Source organism: Ostrea edulis, chromosome 3 (assembly GCF_947568905.1).
Source record: "Ostrea edulis chromosome 3, xbOstEdul1.1, whole genome shotgun sequence".
NCBI classification, from domain to species: domain Eukaryota; kingdom Metazoa; phylum Mollusca; class Bivalvia; order Ostreida; family Ostreidae; genus Ostrea; species Ostrea edulis.
In genome coordinates this window covers 29,564,684-29,583,851 of record NC_079166.1, presented here as the reverse complement: position 1 = coordinate 29,583,851, position 19,168 = coordinate 29,564,684, and the positions used below count along the sequence as shown (strand labels likewise).

General features: G+C 37.4%; 2 protein-coding genes across 3 annotated transcripts in view; one reads left to right on the top strand and one right to left on the bottom strand.

Annotated features, from left to right (window-relative positions):
• Positions 1 to 5,228, bottom strand: part of LOC125673007 (39S ribosomal protein L23, mitochondrial-like) — a 6,553-nt gene extending 1,325 nt beyond the window's left edge. The window contains exons 1-4 of the mRNA XM_048909240.2: positions 5,080 to 5,228; positions 3,942 to 4,094; positions 2,471 to 2,553; positions 1,613 to 1,707 (exon numbers count right to left, since the gene is read on the bottom strand). Coding sequence (XP_048765197.1) covers positions 1,613 to 1,707; positions 2,471 to 2,553; positions 3,942 to 4,094; positions 5,080 to 5,129 — 381 coding nt within the window. The 5' untranslated portion in view covers positions 5,130 to 5,228. The remainder of the gene's footprint in view (positions 1 to 1,612; positions 1,708 to 2,470; positions 2,554 to 3,941; positions 4,095 to 5,079) is intronic.
• LOC125673006 (uncharacterized) lies at positions 5,227 to 19,168 on the top strand. Of its 2 annotated transcripts, none has more exons than XM_048909239.2 (8): positions 5,227 to 5,383; positions 8,538 to 8,771; positions 10,247 to 10,464; positions 13,273 to 13,384; positions 14,996 to 15,084; positions 17,272 to 17,478; positions 17,578 to 17,779; positions 17,928 to 19,168. In XM_048909239.2, exons 2-8 carry the CDS (start codon positions 8,552 to 8,554, stop codon positions 18,227 to 18,229), a joined length of 1,350 nt encoding a protein of 449 aa, XP_048765196.2. In that variant the 5' UTR covers positions 5,227 to 5,383; positions 8,538 to 8,551; the 3' UTR covers positions 18,230 to 19,168. The 2 variants fall into 2 exon arrangements, with proteins under 2 accessions (XP_048765196.2, XP_048765195.2); XM_048909238.2 differs by having other exon boundaries at positions 13,273 to 13,441.

The following is a 19,168-nucleotide window of genomic DNA, read 5'->3' as shown; positions in this document are numbered from 1 at the left end:
TTACTCTGGGGATCATCAAATTTACAAATTCGGTAAAAGACTACCTGTTCTATCCATTTAGTATCAATAGCACTAAAGAAGATGTTATTTAAGTTTTTTACACTTAAACACTATATAACAAGTTTGGCCCCACCCTGGGGTCAGAACCCCTATCCCAGGGATCATGAAATTTACAATTTTGGTAGAGGCTTTCCTGATCCACATCACTATGCATTTAGTTTTTCTTACATGTGTGTGGTTCTTCAGAAGGAGATTTTTGAAAATTGGTCTATTTTGGGCAGTTTTTGCCCCACCCCGAAGGCCCAAGAGGTGAAGGAATCCTGAAATTTACAATTTATGTCCCCCTTGTTCCATAGATGTTTGATACCAAATATGAAAAGAATTGGAATGATAGTTATCAAGAAGAAGTTAAAAATGTCTATTGTTCACACATTTAATAACTGACCATTTTGGCCCCACCCCGATACCAAAATCCCTACCCCTGGGATCATCAAATCTACAATTTTGTTAAAGGACTACCTGGTCTTTCTAAATATCTCTTTAGTTTCAATATAGTATCAACAGCACTAAAGAAGATGTTATTTAAGAGTTTTACACATAAACACTATAAACCAAGTTTGGCCCCGCCCTGAGGTCAGAACCCCTACCCCAGGGATCATGAAATTTATATTTTTGGTAGAGGCTTTCCTGTTTTCCATCATCATGCATTTAGTTTTTCTTACATGTGTGCGGTTCTTGAGAAGATTTTTGAAAATTGGTCAATTTTGGGTAGTTTTTGCCCCACCCCAAAAGCCCCAGGGGTGCTGGAGACTTGAAATTTACAATTTATGTCCCCCTTGTTCCAAAGATGCTTCATACCAAATTTGAAAAGAATTGGACTGGTAGTTATCAAGAAGAAGTTAAAAATGTTCAATTGTTAAAGGACGATGCACGACAATCGATTGCAATAGGTCACCTGAGTTTACTCAGGTGACCTAAAAATAGTGGTGCATTATTCTCCTTGCAATATGCACACCTCCACATTGTGATCTCTCTGTGTATCAAGTTTCATCAAAATCCCCCGAAGGATTTAGGAGGAGTTGCAAAGAAAGTATTTTTAATAGAAAAAAAACCAAGTCAAAGAGCCGTAACTCCTTTAAAAAACATTGGACAGCATTCCTCTTACAGTATTCTTGCAGTATGCACACTTCCACATTGTGATCTTTCTTTGTACCAAAATTCATTAAAATCCCCCAAAGGGTTTAGGAGGAGTTGCGAAGACAAAGTATTTTGTATGGAAAAAAATTACGTCCAAGGGCCACAACTCCTTTAGAAACCATTGGACATCATTCTCCTTGCAATATGCATAGCTACTTAAAGTTATCCTTTGTTGCACCAAGTTTCATCAAAATCCCCCAAAGGGTTTAGGAGTAGTTGCGAAGACAAAGTTAAAGGGACAGATGGGACAACCAGTCAGACAAACGGATGACAGCGGTATAGCATAATACGCCCGCATTTTTATGCGGACGTATAAAAAGTGTCAAAGGTTTATGACAACAACAGACTTGCTTTGATAAGAAAAGGTCACTTGTATCTATGACTCAGGTTGAGTAAAAAAAAAATCATTACTCACCAAAGTAACATAAGCAAATTTTCTGTCAAAATCTGTGGTTATAAATGTCGACCTCAGCCATGCTTCGTTGACGCTGCGTTCTTTGGCCTCCTTTCCTGCGAATACAATATTCATTAAAGTTGAACCCTTCCCACCAATGCATGTGTTGTTTAAACAAGCTCAAGTGGTTGAGAGTCTACTTGAATGCCAACAACAGAACCAACCAAAAAGTCGCCAGTTTTCACACCGCATGTGTTATCGAAGGAGCTTGTAAAAAGTAAACAATTTAGCCTGATCCTGAAATTCTAACTGATAAATCATGACATCCATTTATGAGGGCTATTTTACGAGGAAAGAGATGATCACATCAAAAACCTTAAGCATTCTACTTCCATTTTATGATTTTCTTATGAAACGAGATGTTTCACTTTGTAAAACAGATATCTGCATGGTGAAAAGGAAAACAAATAAGAATTGCTACGCTTGTTACACCCTAAATCGTCGCCCGGCATCCTAAATCATCGCCCGGCATCCCAAATCTTCGCCCGGCATCCCAAATCATTGACTGGTATTCCAAATCGTCGCCCGGCATCCCAAATCCACGACAATTTAGGACAAGACTGCACTATCATTAGGGGCAACGATAAACTAATCTTCACACTACGTTTCTTCCTAACACGCCGCCATATTGGAACACTTGTTACTCCTGGTAAAATGGGGAGTATACTCGAGTAACATGAGTTCAACACTAGTGTCAATAATTCAACATTCTATTTACAACTCTAGTTATCTGTGTAACTCAGGTCGCTTAATCGAATTCACCCTTAGAAAATGAAATCTACATAATTGTGCTTTGCTGATAACTTTTTGTTCCCCTACCCTCTATGGTGTAGGTCCTTATTTTCAGCACTTTTACTTTATAAATCTTCTCTAAGTACTGTCTGATATCATGTTGACCCATTCTGCAAGAGAAAAGAATGCATGTTGATCCATTATGTACAAAAATTGTTTTCTGTACAAGAAACTCTTGACTTGCAATCATAAGCAAACTTATTCCCAGTTCTCATAGGTATGATATTCAATCTGTGATGGAATAATTATTTGCGCTTTTTAAACTCTCATCTTGTGGATTGTGAATCATTGTTACGAAAGCCTTTCCAATCTGCTGTAATTCATTGAAAATCATTGAACTGATGTATTTGATCCATGTATTATGAACAGAAGGACTTTATTAATTTCCATGCAAGTTTTATGCAACACGTTTTTTTTTTTATTACACTTGTAAGCATACATTGATTGGATTAAATAAACAAATTAAATTTTTCCTAGCTGCAATGATGTAGCCCTAACAGATTTTGTTTTTATTCTGACATTTCCAGGAAGAAGAAAAAACAAATAGAAAGGGCTAAATTAGTGCAGCTGGGGGGGGGGGGGGGGGGGGGGGGGGGGTATAATTTTGGCCCATCTGACAATTAAAGATTTTTCAAAGATTTGCGAAAATTACTAGATTCAAGTGCATCAGAAAAGAGACTTATTACTGTTACATATATACTTTGTATGAATAAATAAGAACTTCACCAAAGTCAATGGCATACCATGCAGACCCAATATCTGCTTTTTATATCCCACCCCCAAAAACCAGCTATATGGTACCATATTTTCCGATACTTTGATGTATGATTTTAAGGTTCAGTACATGTATCATATTTTAGGCAGATACACAAAAAGATGTAATATGCAGACATGAAACTATCTGCATTCAATGTTTACATTCTACTTCAGAACAGTGACAGCAGTGGTTACAATCACCACAGTCATTTTTTAAAGACAGATTTTAGGTCCGAATATTGGCCCTTTCCCCTCCCAAAAATGAATCAATTTTCCCCTAATTTAACTTGCACTCCCAATAATAAAAACTGGTGAAAAACGTATTTGTTAAAAAATAAGTTCGATGTGAATAGTTTATGTACGATGTGACAAAGATGCATCAATTCTAGATGATTTAGATAAAATAATTGAAAACTTTAAGAGCTTAAAGAAAAGAAAGTTGAATATATGTAAAATAAAAGAAGAATGACATCAATTTGTGTTTGATCACTTGTTTGATATGATATTTTCAGCTTATTTACAATGTCTGGGTTTTCCCCAATTTGACCAAAATGTTGACAATTTTCCCCAATTCGGAAGCCACAATGCAGGACCCTTTAGAAAAATGTCCAAAAATCACTGCACCAAAAAATGTTCCAGCAGGATGGGACTTTAAGATTTGTACAAATATGCTTTATACCATTTTGTTGTTTTATTAATGACACATGCAAAATTGCTTTAATAGTTCATTATGTTGCCTTACTCTCTATGAACTTCAAAGTGAACAGAATTGGGAAGTGCTCTATTCCTTTCATCTCTCAAGATTTTCATCCAAAACTGTGGTAGAAACAGACGAGTTTGTGGGTTTCCTGGACGGTAGATTGGGTACTTAGGGGCTGGCCTCTCCCATAGTGGACTGTAACGGTGAGGATACACTGGATTACATGTCAATCTTTAAGGTGGAATATCACATACTAAAAATTGTGCTATCACAAAAGTTTGCTCAAGGCTTGTAAGATAAAGTCTAGAAAAAAAATATCAGTGGTCTATCTAGTATATGAATATAGACTGTCGATATTTGTTATTTGTTTGTTGATTTAAAGATAGGTCACAAAGAATAGTCACTTATGTTTGTGAATTGTCTCAGCTCATTAGCAATGATTGAACATACCTCTGTAGTAAACTGAACATTTTTCCGGGTTGTTTTATGCTTACCCAAGTCATTCTTATTTTATCGCAAGTATCTTCTATTGTAATTTAAATTCTATTGTTCTGAGCCCTATAAATTCGGCCGTTTACTAAAACTCAGGGCCTTTTCTTTGTTCGTCTGTGGACCGAGCTTTCCCTTCTTAGCCATTTCAAGGTATTACTTTTTCTTCATTCATTTCTGTTAAATACACTAGGAATTATGTTCAGTTATGGGGGGTTAGGAAATATATCTAATAATCTATTATAAACTTCTATATGCATATTTTCATTTAATAAATTATAAACCGTGTTTCTTTCTTGTCAATTTGGAATTAAACTGAAAACTGAGAGCCAGTACAAACCTGGGTTGGAATTCAGTGGGACTCTGTCCCGTATATATACCACACCTTTGCAACAAATTGTGTACGAGTTACGTAAAAATGAAGGTGACAAGGCCAGGCCAGGTCTTGTGATAGAATAAATGATTGATGAATTTTTCTTTGTTACTTTTACAAACCGAAAGCAAATCCTGAGGTGCAATCAATCACTAGAATTACTCGATTAAAATATGCACACAGAAATAGAGAACAAAGCTAAATGTAGAAGACTCATAAAAGAGGCAATTCGAACTGCAACCATGTACTCGCAATTTGCACATTCAAAAGTAAAATGCACCCATATCTATGAATTAATTGAATTGTCTGTGATCTTACATGTTTTTCATAAACCGGGAAAGGGGTCGCAAATCGGGTCTTTTCCTCATCTCTAACTTTAAAATCAACTCATGTCATGTCACTTCTCTCAATGAAATTGATGGAGGAGTACCGAAAGGATTTTATTTCCGGTTAACAGTCTCAAGACAGACTGTTCTATTGTATATTCGCAACCGGAATTCTTAGTCATAAAAATAAAGAGTAACGTGGAAGTGAAAGTTAAAGAAAGTTACACAGTGGGAATTTCCCACTTTTTTTGCTTCGGGTTTTTGTGTAGACTGTAGCTTCTGGTCCTCAATAAAAGGTAAATGTTCTTTATTTTTGTTTCACAGCAATATATCTGGTAAAATGCATAGATCTAGTCACAATATTAGTGGTTAGTTATAGTGCAGTGGGTGTTGCGGGTGATAGCATTAGTGGGTGTGTCCTTTCGCTCCTTTTCTCTCCTCCCTCCTCTCTCGTTCTTTCCTTTCACTTTTCTCCTCAAATTCTCCCTTCCCCATAGTCCCCCTCTCTTTCCATCACCCCATCTCTCTCCATCACCCCATCTTTCTCTCCATCACCCCCATCTCTCCATCAGCATCACCCCCTCTCTCTCCATCACCCCCTAGCCCTTCACTCTTTCCATCACCCCTCTCCATCTCCCCCTAGCCCTCCTCTCTCTATCTCCATCACCCCAGCCCTTCTTTCTCTCCATCACCCCCATCTCTCTCACCATCACCCCTAATCTCAGCGAGATTCGTCGAGGCTGGATATTTGGACTGACGCCTCTTCCGAAGAGGCATCAGTCCAAATATCCAGCCTCGGCGAATCTCGCTGAGATTACATCACCCCTAGCCCTTTGCTCTCTCCATCACCCCTCTCTCTCTCCATCACTCCCTAGCTCTTCTCGCTCTCCATTACCCCCTCTCTCTCTCCAACACCCCCTAGCCCTTCTCTCTCTCTCCATCACCCCCTAGCCCTTCTCTCTCTCCATCACCCCCTAGCCCTTCTCTCTTTCCATCACCCCCTAGCCCTTCTCTCTCCATCACCCCCTCTCTCACCATCACCCCTAGCCCTTCTCTCTCACCATCACCCCTAGCCCTTCTCTCTCTCCATCACCCCTCTCTCTCCATCACCCCTAGCCCTTCTCTCTCTCCATCACCCTCTCTCTCTCTCACACTATCACCCCTCTCTCTCCATCACCTCCCTCTCTCTATCACCATCACCCTGTCTCTCCATCACTCTCCTCTCTCTCACCATCACCCCATCTCTTTCATAACCCCCCCTCTCTCTTACCATCACCCCCTCTCTCTTCATCACCTCCCTCTCTCTCTCACCATCACCCTGTCTCTCCATCACTCTCCTCTCTCTCACCATCACCCCATCTCTTTCATAACCCCCCTCTCTCTCACCATCACCCTCTCTCTCTCCATCACCTCCCTCTCTCTCTCACCATCACCCTGTCTCTCCATCACTCTCACCATCACCCCATCTCTTTCATAACCCCCCCCTCTCTCTCTCACCATCACCCCCTCTCTCCATCACCTCTCTCACCATCTCCCCTCTCTCTCCACTCCCCTATTTTTCCATCACCACTCTCTCTCTCCATCACCCCCCTCTCTCTCCATCACCCCCTCTCACCATCACCACCCTCTCTTCATCACCCCCTCTCTCTCCATCACCCCCTCTCTTTCCCTTCCACCATTCCCCCTTCTCTCTTAACCTCCACTCTCCATTTTGCTTTGGTCAAAATACTGGCATATAGCAATATTCTCCTCAACACTGGTTCTAGCAAACTCCGATGCATTTAGTGATACTTCTCACATACAGTGCTTCTGATGAAGACAGCATTGACCATTTCACCAAACAATACTTACAATGTAACGGAAGCTGACAATATTTGTCTCCTACATGTACAGTATTGCTTCTAGTGAAGACAGCGGCATTTGGCAACATTTCTCTCAGACAGTGCTTTTGGTAAAGACAGCGGCATTTGGCAACATTTCTCTCAGACAGTGCTTTTGGTAAAGACAGCGGTATTTGGCAACATTTCTCTCAGACAGTTTTTCTAGTAAAGACAGCGGTATTTGGCAACATTTCTCTCAGACAGTGATTTTGGTAAAGACAGTAGCATTTGGCAACATTTCTCTCAGACAGTGCTTCTAGTAAAGACAGCGGCATTTGGCAACATCTCTCCAAATGTGCTTCTGATATGACAGTGTCATTTGGTAATGTGTCTTCAAAACAATGCACTTGGTAATATATTTCTCCTAAATAAAGTGAAAATTTTGCCAGACACTGCTACTGGTAGATATATTATAAGTATGTAGAAACCTTTCTCTTCTGTTTAAGGTTAAGTTAAGGAAATTTAATACAGCCTTGTTGAAGACAAATTCATTTCTTTAAAATGGTGATACCACATTAATTACACACTGATAGTAGATGTTTTAATTGATTGATTGATTTTCATTGATATGGAGACAACACCATTGCTGGAGAAGGGCTGCAAAATTTAAGCATATGCTCTGTGCTTGCGACCTTAAAATGAGCAGGGAGGGATTTCTATCATGCCACACAGGCCTGCTGTAACATGGGGTCTCGGTTTTTGTGGTCTCATCCAAAAGAATATGAAAAATAAGTGGGAATTTTTAGAATTGATACTAAAAAGTTTCATATATATATGTAATTTGCCTCACCCCCAAAAGTGTTAATGTTGAATTTCCATCACCATTATAGGCCCACATTGTATAAAATTAAAGACTTGATTTTTAATAAAGGAAATTTCAATGAGTTTAAAGGAATATATTACAGCCTCTATCTGGCTTCATCTAATATGTTTTATTTTGGATCTTTGAAAAAATAGAGATTCATTTCACAGTCATCAAAAAAGTTTAAAGCAGTTCCTTTGGCTAATTTCTTAAAGGGACTGATTCACGATTTCCCCAAAAATTTTATTTTTCACTAATTTAATGATCCAAATCTACTGTTTAACATGTTTAAAAGGTTTCACATAAAAATTAAGATTGTACATTATCACAGAAGCTCATTTTAGAGAGTTCATTATTTGTTTGTAAACAAAGATTGCGGTATGTTATTGTTTACGAAATTTTCAGAAGAAATGGATATCGATCTAAGTTTATTATGTCTTTCACATTTCAAGCATTCTTCGTGTAAAATGTGTCATCTTAAAAGTTAAAATTTGTGGCTATATGCAGAATTAAGATGAGATATATAACAAATTAATGGTATTAGTCCCATTAGGACAGTTCTAGTTTCAACTTAACAAAATACTGTCAATTTGAATTGATGAAAAATGTCTTGATGTACGTTTGATGGTGATCAAACTTATGTGATGAATTTCGGTTCTGAAGTAAACGAACTGGATATTAGTTTGGACAATGACTGGGACAATAAACCAATTGTGTTGAAGAACTGGTTGAGAATGATTGATTTTTCATGTTGTTTCTTGATTTCAGAATTTCCAGAAATTATGGAGGTTGACTCAGAAGAATACACGTACAAGTTTGAAGACAAGAGAAGATATCAGGGACTAGCACTTGTTATAGCAAACTTCACCAAAGGCCCTCACAAGAGGAATGGCGCAGAGCAAGACCTCAAGTACATGAAGAAGACATTCAAGCGACTAGGATTTAAAGTATTTTATGAAGAAAATGTCACTACACCAGAGTTTCTTTCACTTTTGAATCACTGTAAGTAATTAAAGTACATGTACAGTTTGAATGTAAAATATTTTTATTGACAGCAATGCCTTCTCTCAGTTATGACAGTATTGGATATATTCTCTTGTAAATTCCAGTGGTTTGTGGATTGACAACTCTGTTATTTTCACTATAATGGTGTCCCATGGGGGTCCGGGTTAGAATATGTCCTCAGTACCCCTTACTTGTCGTAAGAGGTGACTAAATGGGGCGGTTTGGATGAGACCACAAAAACCAAGGCCCCATTTCACAGAAGGTGTGGCATGATAAAGATCCCTCTCTGTTCAATGGCTGTAAGCGCCAAGCATAGGCCTAAATTTTGCAGCCCTTCACCGGCAATGGTGGCCGCTCCATATAAGTGAAATATCATCTCGAGAGGGATATTCAGGGTTCGAAATTAACTTTTTCAAGCACTAGTCCGTACGGACTAGTCACTATTGATGTTCACTAGTCCGCAAAGCATTTCAGTAGTCCGTCCAGTATATCATATTAAATGATCTTCATTTTATTCAATAGTATTTAATCAAACCAAACACATCACAGTTGCAATTCAGTTTCTGACACCTACAGAAGAAAAAGACCACCATACTTTATTTTGCATTCAAGAATTCTTCAGAAGCATACAGTAAACTCCAAGTTAATCCTTTTATAAACGTCCATAAGTGCGTTTGAGATCGACGTTTCCGTTGTTTTCGTGCTCAGTTCTTAGAGTCACAAGAGTTAGAAATTTTATCAATAAAGTCAGTAAAATTCACTCGATTGAATAAGCCATGAGCTATAGTGTTACGAACTCCTGTGTTAGAGTCGCGAATGACGAGAACATGTGCCCACCAAATTCCTTGTTCTTAGATCACACTACTTGCAGCTCTTGCACCTCGAACCCGTTCTCGTGAGTTTGGAATTGGCAGGAATTTGTGCTCGTTCGAAGAACGGCGGTCTCGAACGCACTCCATGTGTTTGGAAGGATGTCATAGTCACACAAACACTTAACCATGCAAGTAATCGACCATAAGTTCAACCATCTAAGAGACTCGGACAAATCTTGCTAAAATCTTAACCAATCCAAGATTGATTTCCGGATTTTCACTAGTCCGTACGGACTAGTGCTATAGAGAGTTTACTAGTCTGACACGTTTTTTACTAGTCTCGGACTTACGGACATGAGGTAATTTCGAACCCTGATATTAAACTATATACAATCAATCACTATGATGGTTATATATTTGTGATTTTCATGGGATATATCAAAGCTGAGAGTCAATACACAAGAGTTTTTAAAAATGATCTATTTTGGATATTAATATTTATTTCAACAGAAAGATTTCAAACATTTTTTAAAAAGCTATTTGAAACATCAACTGAGCAGAGGTTTTTTTTTCTTTGCTTTATAGAGGGCATGCTTAACTTTGCAAGTACTCTGAATCTTGGAGTAGGAAAATCACACATTTCTTTAAATTTCTATGTAGATTCAAAATCTGACACTTTGAAGAATTATGACTGCTTCGCATTTGCTATCAGCTCACATGGATTGGAGAGGGAGGAGAGAAAGGGGGGCTCTCTGGTGCACCACCATGTCATACAGATGTTTGATGACGAGTTTATAGACACGAGTCAGATTCTGGATTATTTCAGTCCAAAAAAGTGTAAAATAATGAAAGGGAAACCCAAACTGTTCTTCCTTCAGGTATAGTCATAACTGATACATTTCATTAGTACGATAAACCACAATTTTGATTCGATGTAAACATAATTTGTTATATGTAGTGAGTTCATTTTGTTTTTGAATTACAGAACATGAAAATTACTTTGCTGTAAGTGCATGTAAATTCTTTATAAACGTGTTTGCTGTAACCGTGTTGTACTGTAATATAATTAATCCATCTGGTACATTTCACAGCTAATATGATTGTTGTATATGAATTTCACTGGAAATGGATATGCATTTCACAGATTTTCATTTGATTTGCATTTCAGAAGTAATGTATTGATAGGCATTCACTTTTTACAGATAAACTTATATAAATTTCACAGATATAATTGAATGATGTGCTTTATACATGTAGGTAATATAATTGATATACATTTCATGAAAAAAATTCTGTGCTGCAAGCATGACCAAGCTAGGCCATTAGTACATGTAACTTAACCTTGTTTTTCAAACTTCACTTTTCTTTCATTCAATAGATCATTTGGTCAGATCTCCCAAAGATGTAATGTTTCACTAAAATATTTCTGACCAAATTAGAAGGATATTGGGGATATATTGATCAGTACTACAAAGGTATTACTTTTGTGAGGGGAAAATAGAATGCTTACATCAATAACATGTATATTGTTTACAGTGAAGTTTGATGCCCCTCTCTTTTGAATATTGTAAAGGTGTTTTACACGTACATCAGAGTGACAGACACAAAACAATCTACTCATTTTCTGACTAAAAGTGAATATATTGGACAAGCATATTTTACACTGACTTCTAATGTGTGCATATGTAACTTAGGAGCCGCTGTGTCTATTTCAGGCCTGTATATTTACAATGTGAGTTCTGCTGTTGTGCAAACTAATTACAATTAGATCCTATGATCCTCTCATCTACTATTGCTACTAGCGAATCATAGGATCTAATTTTAATTAGATTGGCTGTTGTGTAACTTAAAAACTGTTGTGTTTATGTAACCGGTCTTGGGTGTAAAGATAATCCACAAGATGGTTAAGGTCGTAGATTCGTTTAATAGTGGGAAACAATGAAAACAACCCTATAACAACAATAAAAACATACAAGGACAAATACAAAAGACACTATCGAACATATGATATATACAACGATACAAATATATATATTGGTCATCATTTTATCGTCAAAGGAAATAACTCTCTGAACTATCAATTATAAGTAATTGATATTAAAAAAATGAATATAATGTACTGCAGTGAATTGCATATGTACATGTACATACCAGTTTATGGAACTGGACTACAGTTTCCGAAATCAAGGTGAAGCTGCTTAAAACTCTCTTATGATGACCTATTGAATAATTTACTAAAATACTAAATTCTGTACACATATATAACTCTGCACATTTAAATTACATAAAACTCATTATTTACTTAAAGAATAGAAATTATGTTTTTCCACAATTCTACTTTCAGTAAATCTTTCACTCATGACTTGCACACAAGTTTTATGAATAAAGAAAAGTTTAATTACTTATTTACATTCATTACTTGCATTTAATCATATAGTAAAACTATCAGCTACTTACAGTTGTTGGTGTTAGGAAATCCTCTATAAATTAAATATATACTTTATACTTTTTAGAACTCAATAATGGCAACACCCTTTGGAATCTCTTTCAGAACTATATTTCCTGAACTATTTCATAAAAAGAACTCAGGAATACGGAACTTTCGGGATGTGCCGAAACGACCGATTATATTTGACTTTTATACACCACGGTCACGTGATAATAACCAATTGTAGGGCAAAGTTGACATTGATACAAATTGTTTTTCGCTAGCAGTCAGCCCGTAAAGAGCTATAATATATTTGTGCTTAATATCTAGGAGTAAGTTAGATGAAAGGGAAAAGGCGTATTTAGATGCGTATCATTGGATGCAAGGCGTGAAGTTTTACCGACATCCTCAAGATATTCCCTTTTTTATTTCCCTCGCCAACTCACATAATTTAATCAAATGCATTTTCCTATAAAATGGTTGTAGTGATTCCTTACTTTCGAAGATAACATTTTTAAAAATGCAGGAATTTGATAGTAAATGAAGTATTCCATGCTTGTTTACTTAGTTGTTATTGTAATCTGGAAGTGACATGCCCTACAAATTACGTTCAACGCACGATAAAAGTCAGAGTGGATTCGTATCTCGAAAGTCCTGTATTCCCGTCAGGAATTCCTATTGGCTAGAACAAAATACTAAGACCAATCAGATGACAGAACAAGTATGACACCTAAGAGATACATGAACTAATCCAAGTTATGTTCTAACTGGACCCTTACGGATTAAACCATTATATTTAAAAGGGGTGTTTAGGTTTCTTTAACACACAACACAAAGTTAGTAAGTAGCGCAGCGCAATATGTATTGAAGTGAATAAATGTGAATGACAATCTAAAAATATAAAACTAAACTAAGTACAACTACCACATCTATTTTAGGCTTGTACATTTACACTGTGAGTTCTGCTGTTGTGTAGTTCAGTAACCACTGTGTCTATTTTAGGCTTGTACATTTACGATGTGAGTTCTGTTGTGTAGTTCAGTAACCACTGTGTCTATTTTAGGCTTGTACATTTACGATGTGAGTTCTGTTGTTGTGTAGTTCAGCAACCACTGTGTCTGATTTAGCTAGGCTTGTACATTACGATGCGAGTTCTGTTGTTGTGTAACTTAGGAACTGCTGTGTCTATTTTAGGCTTGTACATTTACAATGTGAGTTCTGCTGTTGTGTAGTTCAGGAAACGCTGTGTCTATTTCAGGCCTGTAGAATTCCCGAGAGTAAAGCCTCTAAGGATCATTTGGATGCTGGCATTGGATTTGATCATGGTTCCAGAACACACCCACATCATGGTGGGAGAGAATTAGAAAAAGGTACAGCTTATCGTGACAAGACTGATTATCGGGAGTCTGTGGAAGTTTCAAATGAAGGTAAAAAAGTGACAGTGGAAACTTGTAGGTGTACGTGTAAGATAGTGTACGTTTCATCTCGGTGGAATGACTGTGTGAATTTGTAGGTGTGTTAGATAGTGTGTGTTTCATCTCGGTGGAATGACTGAGATCATGTAGGTGTGTAAGATAGTGTGTGTTTCATCTCGGTGGAATGGCTGAGATCATGTAGGTGTGTAAGATAGTGTGTGTTTCATCTCGGTGGAATGACTGAGATCATGTAGGTGTGTAAGATAGTGTATGTTTCATCTCGGTGGAATGGCTGAGATCATGTAGGTGTGTAAGATAGTGTATGTTTCATCTCGGTGGAATGACTGAGATCATGTAGGTGTGTAAGATAGTGTATGTTTCATCTCGGTGGAATGACTGAGATCATGTAGGTGTGTAAGATAGTTTATATGCAGGTTATTTTCAAGGTCTTGATTTCAAGGGCATGGGCCTTTCCAGTTGGAAAAAATAGCGACATTTGTTTCATACAAATGTTTCATACAAAGAAGTAGGGAGAAAACCAATCCAGAGTGCATTAAGGTATAATTGGACTCCTGACTTTCAATTTGGTCAAAGTTTACGTCATTTAAATTAAATAAGCAAAGGCCAAAAATTAGGTTTACTTAACAATTTAGAAACAAAAAAAAATTGTAATCTGTGGGCCTGTGAAGAAGATTTATGAACAATTAGGCTACTCTGCTTGATTTGTTTTCGTTGTTTGGGAATTTCAAAGCAAAAATTGGGGAAAATACCTGCTCTTTAGCATTGGGAATGGGGCCTTATTTTGGCCCCCTACAGACCCTAAAAAAAATCCTTGATATATCATCTTGTTGGAATCTGGATACACTGTTACTGTATCTAGGTGTCTGTACATGTGTGTATTGGTTAACATGTCTGGTTGCCAAGAATTACAATCTGTTCACATGAAGAGGAGAGAAGTGAATATGACTAAATATGACTGAAAATGTTTTTATTAACTTTGTCAAATGATATTTCAGACATTTTATTATTTACATTTTGGGTTTTTCACATCAGTCTTAGATTTTGACAAACAATAAAATATATGTGTCGACAAGTTTGATTGGTCAGCCTTAGATTTTGACAAATAATAAGATGCATGTATCGACAAGTTTGATTGGTCAGCCTTTGATTTTGACAAACAATAATATACATGTGTCGACAAGTTTGATTGGTATGTCAGCCTTAGATTTTAACAAGCTCTAATCTCAATTTTGTGATACAGTAAGTGGTATGTATTAATGTCAAACATTTTCTTTGCCAAGTTTTAACTAAATAATTCCTTACAGATGTATTTGTTATGCATATGATTGTTATGAGATTGATCAATGTTCGTTATCTTCCCCTTTCATATGGATATGTTTTATTCTATGTGACTATGCAGAGTCAAATCATAATGTGTTTTCTTTATGTTTTAATCTATATGACCATGCAGAGTTAAATTATAATGTGTTTTCTGTATGTTTTAGTCTATAATCCTGTACAGAGTTAAATTATAATGTGTTTTCTGTATGTTTATTGTATGTGTAGAAGTTAGTGAGGGAGATGTATCAGACACTGATGTGGAGGATGACCCTGACCTGGTGATTGAGAAACCTCCATCTTCTACAACCCTGGGGGTAAGTTAACCAACACACACATAGTCAGGATTCTGATTATCCATAGGTATAGACAATCAGGAGATAAGACACTAATTTGTAGTGGTATGAAAGCCAAATTGATGATATCCTTGTTATGTTGTTAGATCAATAACAGAGGCATTACTTTTTCTATGTGCATGAATGAGGGATTTGACAGTGTGTTATGGGTGATATCTAGATGACTGGTAGATGACTGTTATAGTTGTTGTGGTACAGTATAGATGACTGGTAGGATTGATATGTAGATGACTGTTATAGTTGATGTGTTACAGTGTAGATGACTTGTAGAGTTGATGTGTAGATGACTGGTAGGGTTGATGTGTAGATAGCTGGTAGGGTTGTTGTGTAGATGATTGGTAGGGTTGATGTGTAGATGACTGGTAGATGACTAGTAGGGTTGATGTGTAGATGGCTGGTAGAGTTGATGTGTAGATGACTGGTAGGGTTGTTGGGTAGATGACTGGTAGAGTTGATGTGTAGATGACTGGTAGGATTGTTGTGTAGATGACTGGTAGAGTTGATTTGTAGATAGCTGGTAGGGTTGTTGTGTTGATGATTGGTAGGGTTGATGTGTAGATGACTAGTAGGGTTGATGTGTATATGACTGGTAGGGTTGTTATGTAGATGACTGGTAGGATTGTTGTGTAGATGACTGGTAGAGTTGATTTGTAGATGACTTGTAGAGTTGATGTGTAGATGACTGGTACAGTTGATGTGTAGATAGCTGGTAGGATTGTTGTGTAGATGATTGGTAGGGTTGATGTGTAGATGACTGGTAGATGACTAGTAGGGTTGATGTGTAGATGATTGGTAGAGTTGATGTGTAGATGACTGGTAGGGTTGTTGGGTAGATGACTGGTAGAGTTGATGTGTAGATGACTGGTAGGATTGTTGTGTAAATGACTGGTAGGGTTGATGTGTAGATGACTGGTAGGATTGTTGTGTAGATGACTGGTAGAGTTGATTTGTAGATAGCTGGTAGATTTGTTGTGTAGATGATTGGTAGGGTTGATGTGTAGATGACTGGTAGGGTTGTTATGTAGATGACTGGTAGGGTTGATGTGTAGATGACTGGTAAGGTTGTTGTGTAGATGACTGGTAGAGTTGATGTGTAGATGACAGAGTTGTTGTGTAGATGACTGGTAGAGTTGATGTGTAGATGACTGGTAGGATTGTTGTGTAGATGACTGGTAGATGACTAGTAGGGTTGATGTGTGGATGACTGGTAGGGTTGTTGTGTAGATGATTGGTAGGGTTGATGTGTAGATGACTGGTAGATGACTAGTAAGGTTGATGTGTAGATGACTGGTAGGGTTGTTATGTAGATGACTGGTAGGGTTGTTGTGTAGATGACTTGTAGGATTGTTGTGTAGATGACTGGTAGAGTTGATTTGTAGATGACTTGTAGAGTTGATGTGTAGATGACTGGTAGGGTTGTTGTGTAGATGACTGGTAGAGTTGATGTGTAGATGACTGGTAGGATTGTTGTGTAGATTACGGATAGGGTTGATGTGTAGATGATTGGTAGGGTTGATGTGTAGATGACTAGTAGGGTTGATGTGTAGATGACTGGTAGGGTTGTTTTGTAGATGACTGGTAGGGTTGATGTGTAGATGACTGGTAGATGACTAGTATGGTTGATGTGTAGATGACTGGTAGGGTTGTTGTGTAGATGACTGGTAGGGTTGTTGTGTAGATGTCTGGTAGAGTTGATTTGTAGATGACTTGTAGAGTTGATGTGTAGATGACTGGTAGGGTTGATGTGTAGATAGCTGGTAGGGTTGTTGTGTAGATGATTGGTAGGGTTGATGTGTAGATAACTGGTAGATGACTAGTAGGGTTGATGTGTAGATGACTGGTAGGGTTGTTGTGTAGATGACTGGTAGGATTGTTGTGTAGATGACTGGTAGGGTTGATGTGTAGATGACTGGTAGGGTTGTTGTGTAGATGACTGGTAGAGTTGATGTGTAGATGACTGGCAGGATTGTTGTGTAGATGACTGGTAGAGTTGTGTAGATGACTGGTAGGATTGATGTGTAGATGACTGGTAGAGTTGATGTGTAGATGACTGGCAGGATTGACGTGTACATTTTTATAATCTTATCTAAATTGCTATATTTCATTGACAGTATGCTCAGTGATTGTCTGAATATTGACTTTGAACAGGGTCAAGATACAGGAGACACTCTAGAAGTTCTGGATCAGAGGCAGACAGAAATAATCACAAATCTAAAACGATTACAAAATCAGACATGGCAGCTAGGCCGGGTTTATACAGCGACCGGAACCAATCAGATCAAAGAATCAAATTATCAGGCCAATCAGATCAAAGAATCAAAGTATCAGGCCACAGAAGGAGAGGATGAACAAAAAGTAGAAAATAATTATCCTCTTGATTTTTTTTTAAAATCATAGGAAAATAAGTCTTGTTTTGATATTTCTTAAAGTGAAACAAAATTGACTTTCATTTAGATTCCGTTACAAGAGAGTAAAAAAACAGCGAATGAGTCGGGTCGTATGGAAGGAGTTGGATTGCACCTGCCAACAGAGAGTCGTGGATCAGGAGATGAATTAGATCCTCCCCGTGGTGTACGACTGGATCAAAGAGCGGCGCTCAACATTACAGTTGTGCCCTGTCATAATGACATGCTGATCATGTTTGCTTCTCCACAAGGTGATCTTTGGTTGTATTAGTTTGGGTTTATTTTAAACTTGCATGTTAAACTTGCATTTTAAACTGTTCGTTATCTTCACCTTGCATGAGATTGCAAATCTATAATTTTAGTACAAAAAAATATATGCCATTTCGTTTTGCCTTGTAGGCCTTTACGCCATCAGAAGTAAAGATCATGGCAGCTACATGTTAAAGATTTTATATGAGTCAGTAGAACGATATTATGGACATGGGAAATTAAGAAACAATAAGACCAATTTCCTGGAAGTTTTAAGAGACGTCACAGCAAAGATGTCTGCTAAGACCTTCTTTGGTTCAAAGGAGTACACCATCGTGCCATGCATTGTACACCAGCTCTCGAAAGACATTGTCTTCCGTCAAGGACAAATGATGGTGGACTCCAAATTTTCACTGAAGCTTCCTTCATCCCTAGCATCTATTATACGCTAGTTCCTGCGAGCATGGTGATGTACTCGTGAGAGGGCATTCATAATCATGAGAAAAAGATAAATGTGAAAAACCTCAAATTATTCCGTAGAAGTGGATGTACACATGTATTTCATCTTAATTTTGAAGGATTGTTTTGATTGGTCCATACTCTTTTATGAAAGAGCATGGATTCACATTTCACATTTCATGTAACATATCACAGAATATTTTGCAGATACATGTGGAAGTTCAGCTGTCTAAGGATTCCTTTATTACAACCGAAACTAGCATGCATTTGCTTTCTCCTGTGACGTCACTCTATTGTAATTTTAGCGCTCCATTATTTTTCAGGAATGGAGAGTTTCAGACAACTACAGTGTACTTAGTGATGTTCTGTTGAGTTCAATATTATTTTTATTAACAAGTTGCCCCTAACCCCCCTGACATCTGCCACTGTTTTTCAAATTAAAACCTAAAGACACATGGGAGTTGAACTCAGACCTTTCACGTGAAAGGCAGAAACTCAATCCACGAAGCCTCTAAGAATGACGACAACCTTGGGAAAATTAAACAATAGATGTTTCATATGACAAAACTCTATACCAATATTCTTAATTATATATAAAAGTATTTTTTATAATTCATTGAAAGAATTTCCTAATATGAGTTACAATTATTGTTAGATTTAAACTAGGGGTGGATTTTAATAAAGTCAGTCCTCTTCATTCCTTAAAAGGAATGGACCTTGGCCACTACGGTGCCTCGGCTCCATTATCTTTAAGGAATGGAGAGGTGCTCGGATATTAACCTGTACGTAATGCTTGCTTATTTGTATTCCAGCATCACTCATTTACTGGATTTCTCCGTGCTTTATATTCTCCACACAGTTATGCTTATTTAAGAGTTTATTACAATCTTTGTTGTACATTACATACATTATGAAATAAAGTTTGCACAGTT

Bases quoted from the DNA above. Each gene is read 5' to 3' on its own strand.
- LOC125673006 (XM_048909238.2), top strand. From the start codon at position 8,552: ATGGAGGTTGACTCAGAAGAATACACGTACAAGTTTGAAGACAAGAGA. The intron at 8,772-10,246 runs GTAAGTAATTAA...ATTTCTATGTAG, and splicing joins TCTTTCACTTTTGAATCACT to ATTCAAAATCTGACACTTTG. The intron at 13,442-14,995 runs GTAAAAAAGTGA...TTGTATGTGTAG, and splicing joins TGTGGAAGTTTCAAATGAAG to AAGTTAGTGAGGGAGATGTA.